This window comes from Antrostomus carolinensis, unplaced genomic scaffold (genome assembly GCF_000700745.2).
Source record: "Antrostomus carolinensis isolate BGI_N321 unplaced genomic scaffold, ASM70074v2 scaffold18086, whole genome shotgun sequence".
In the NCBI taxonomy this organism is placed as follows: domain Eukaryota; kingdom Metazoa; phylum Chordata; class Aves; order Caprimulgiformes; family Caprimulgidae; genus Antrostomus; species Antrostomus carolinensis.
Genome location: NW_010319955.1, coordinates 3,146 through 6,421, shown reverse-complemented (window position 1 = coordinate 6,421; position 3,276 = coordinate 3,146). Strand labels below are relative to the sequence as shown.

Sequence of the window (3,276 nt, the reverse complement as noted above, 5' to 3'; positions counted from 1 at the left end):
CATGGGCTTGTCTGGTGCTCGTCCTTGCTCCTCACGGCCGGTCCCTCCTGTCTGGGCCAGTCCTGAGCGCTGAAGAAGCTGGGAAGCAATTTTCAGCCTTTTCCTGGTTCTGAGCATTGTGAGAACCTCACAACACCTGCATCTGCGGTTCTTCCTTCACAGACCTTCTCCGGTTTTGCCCGTGCGTAAAACCGGGGCTTTCAGTTCTTGAGAATTAAGTTAATCCTCAACTTATTTGGTCTTCACCAGAATACAAATAAATGACAGTTCTCATCAGTCTTAAGATTCAGACTGACCCCTGAGCTTTTTCTTGGATGTTTGCTGTCGCAGCTGGGTTATTGTGGTTAACAGAGGCTTAATCTCTGCACAACTGCCATCAGGCTTAACAGCTCTTTGTTTGGTACCATTAGCAGACTTCAGCCCAGCTGTAGTGCAGACCCGCCAAGGCACGCAGTCAAAATACGTGTTTTTATTTGCAGGTACAACATGCGAGTAAACAAATTGCCGCCGATAAGCAGTACAAGGGTATCATCGATTGTGTCGTGCGTATTCCAAAGGAACAAGGAGTGCTGTCTTTCTGGAGGGGAAACTTGGCAAACGTCATCAGATACTTCCCAACTCAAGCTCTCAACTTTGCCTTCAAGGATAAGTATAAGCAGGTGTTCTTGGGAGGTGTAGACAAGCACACTCAATTCTGGAGGTATTTTGCTGGTAACCTGGCTTCTGGTGGTGCAGCTGGAGCCACTTCCCTCTGCTTTGTCTACCCCTTGGATTTTGCAAGAACCCGTTTGGCTGCTGATGTCGGAAAAGCTGGCGCAGACAGAGAATTCTCTGGTCTGGGGGACTGTCTTATCAAAATTACCAAGTCTGATGGTCTGCGTGGCTTGTATCAAGGGTTCAATGTCTCTGTCCAAGGCATCATCATCTATAGAGCTGCCTACTTCGGGATCTATGATACAGCAAAAGGTAAAATTTCAGAGGGGCTCTGATAAACCTATTTTCGGAGTTGTATTGTCTCTTATGTCTGTCCTTGGATGTTACTATGAGTCAGTCTGTAGTGACTGGTTTATGCGAGTGTGGAGGTGGAAGGGGGTGCCAGTGCCAACATCAGTGTCACTGCAGTGTTCAGAGCAAAACTTGGGTGTGTATTGGTGGCCACAGGCTCCTTTGAAGTACTCCTGGTTTTGTACTTGCCCTTAAATGAGTTCTTCCTGATGCCATGAAAGCATGTTGGTAACCATACACAATTAGACGTTCTTTTTCTGTTGAGTGTGTTACTCCATTTATATTAGGCCAATTCAAGTGTGTCGCAGAATGGGATTTGAGCAGTGCTGTTACAAAGCACTTGTTTGTTAAGCTTGACATTTGGGCCTAGAGGTAATTGATACTAGCTTATAGTTTAATGTAATTCACAGGGACAGTGACTTAGTTTAATGCCATTTATTTCTAAAAAGAGTAGAGAATAGTTAGATCTCTTCTTGTGCCAGTCTGAAAAGAATCCTGGTGCTCAAATGTTAGCTGCTTTGAGTACTGAGAAGAAAATCCTATTAACATCTTTAACTTTTGATATTGCTTCAGCACGTTTAAAGTTTATCAGGTGTCTTGTTGCAACTTCAGAGATGACTTTACAATGTTTCATAATAGTTCTAGTAAAGTAGCTGTCATGCAGTGAGTGAATTGGAAGAGGATCTACAAAAAAGAAAGCTAATTACTTCTTTTTTTATTGCAGGCATGCTCCCAGATCCCAGAAATACTCACATTGTTATCAGCTGGATGATTGCCCAGACAGTGACTGCTGTGGCTGGAGTGGTCTCCTATCCTTTTGATACAGTGCGGCGTAGAATGATGATGCAGTCAGGACGCAAAGGAGGTAGGCTAATAATTTGTGCAGTTCTTTAAGCAATTAACAAGATACAGGGTTTTTTTTGTTTTCTAACAGTCATCCCTCAGTGCTTAGAGTTCCTTGTTCCATAAATGTAATTTAAGTTATATTACATTCAATTAATAATGAGGAAATCCAGCAGATCTTGTAACCTGTGGTGCTTGTCAGGAATTCTGCTGAGGACTTTTCTTTATAGAGTGTGAAATGGGCAAACAGACTGCCTGTTTGCAGTGACAAATTAATTGAAGGCAACTGGGGACTGTATAATTGCCAAAAATAAATCCTAGTGTTTTTATTACGTGACTTGGCTTTTAATGACTAGGCAAGCAGAAGGGAAGCATTTCTGTTGCCTAAACTAGGTATTGTGTTAACTAGTCTTAAAATGTGGTTTGGGACATCACAAAGTAGCTAGAGAGGTGGAGCAGCAGTTGTTAAAAAAACATCTTGGATGCAATTACAGGAGTTAAAAGTTATTCTTTGCTCTTTTTCTACAGCTGATATCATGTACTCTGGAACAATTGACTGCTGGCGGAAGATTGCAAGGGATGAGGGAGGAAAGGCCTTCTTCAAGGGTGCATGGTCTAATGTTCTCAGAGGCATGGGGGGTGCTTTTGTGCTTGTGCTGTACGATGAATTCAAGAAAGTAATTTAAACAGCCTAACTAGAATGGGAAATCAAGTTGAGCAGATCATGTAGAATAACTACCATTATGGACCATTGACCTTCAAGAAATTCCTGTGAGTCTTATTTATCGGAGCCAGATGATATTTCTAGATGAGGCTAGAAACTGACATAGAGGACTGATCCATTTCTTAGTAACATGCATGAAGACACTGAATCTGGCAATTCTGTGTGGTGTTTTGTTGGGGGTTTTTTTGTTGGTTTTTTTTTTTTTCAGCAGTGAGGAGTCAGTGGCATTGGTTCTGGGTCCAAAGTGGCTGGGTCCAATTTAGTCAGAAAAAATAGTTTGCCTGTGGATCAGTCCCCGGTTTCAAGTCTTATCTTCTAGGACCATAAAATTGTATTTGAAAGTACTTGCTAACAAATCGTATTCTTTTCCACTTGTACTGAAGCACTATGTACCATTTTGCACAGCTGAACATCTAGCAATTTTGTTTTTAAATTGGGGCATTCTGCTGTAAAACAATAAACATACTTACTCTGTCTGTGTTGAAATTATTCCATAAAAGTTTTGGGAAAGCCTCTTTTGTTTGAAAACTTGTTTCAGATAACGGTTCCTCTGATGTACTTAAACTGCACTCTGTAACAGAATAAGCTTGATTTTAAAAAAATAAAAATAATTGAATGTGAGAATTTTGGGGGGAGGGAGGGGAAGCATGGGTTGTACTAATAGAAACCACTCCCATTCTTTCTGCCTGATAGTGTATGATGGG

The 3,276-nt window shown here is 41.5% G+C and overlaps 1 protein-coding gene across 1 annotated transcript; it reads left to right on the top strand.

Annotated features, from left to right (window-relative positions):
* Positions 1-479: 479 nt before the first annotated feature.
* LOC104519856 (ADP/ATP translocase 3) lies at positions 480-3,067 on the top strand (the record flags this gene model as incomplete). Its single annotated transcript, XM_010169456.1, has 4 exons — positions 480-966; positions 1,730-1,870; positions 2,377-2,744; positions 2,781-3,067. Coding segments are annotated over 3 exons (786 nt in total), but the record flags the coding sequence as incomplete, so codon positions are not given.
* Between the last annotated feature and the right edge of the window lie 209 nt (positions 3,068-3,276).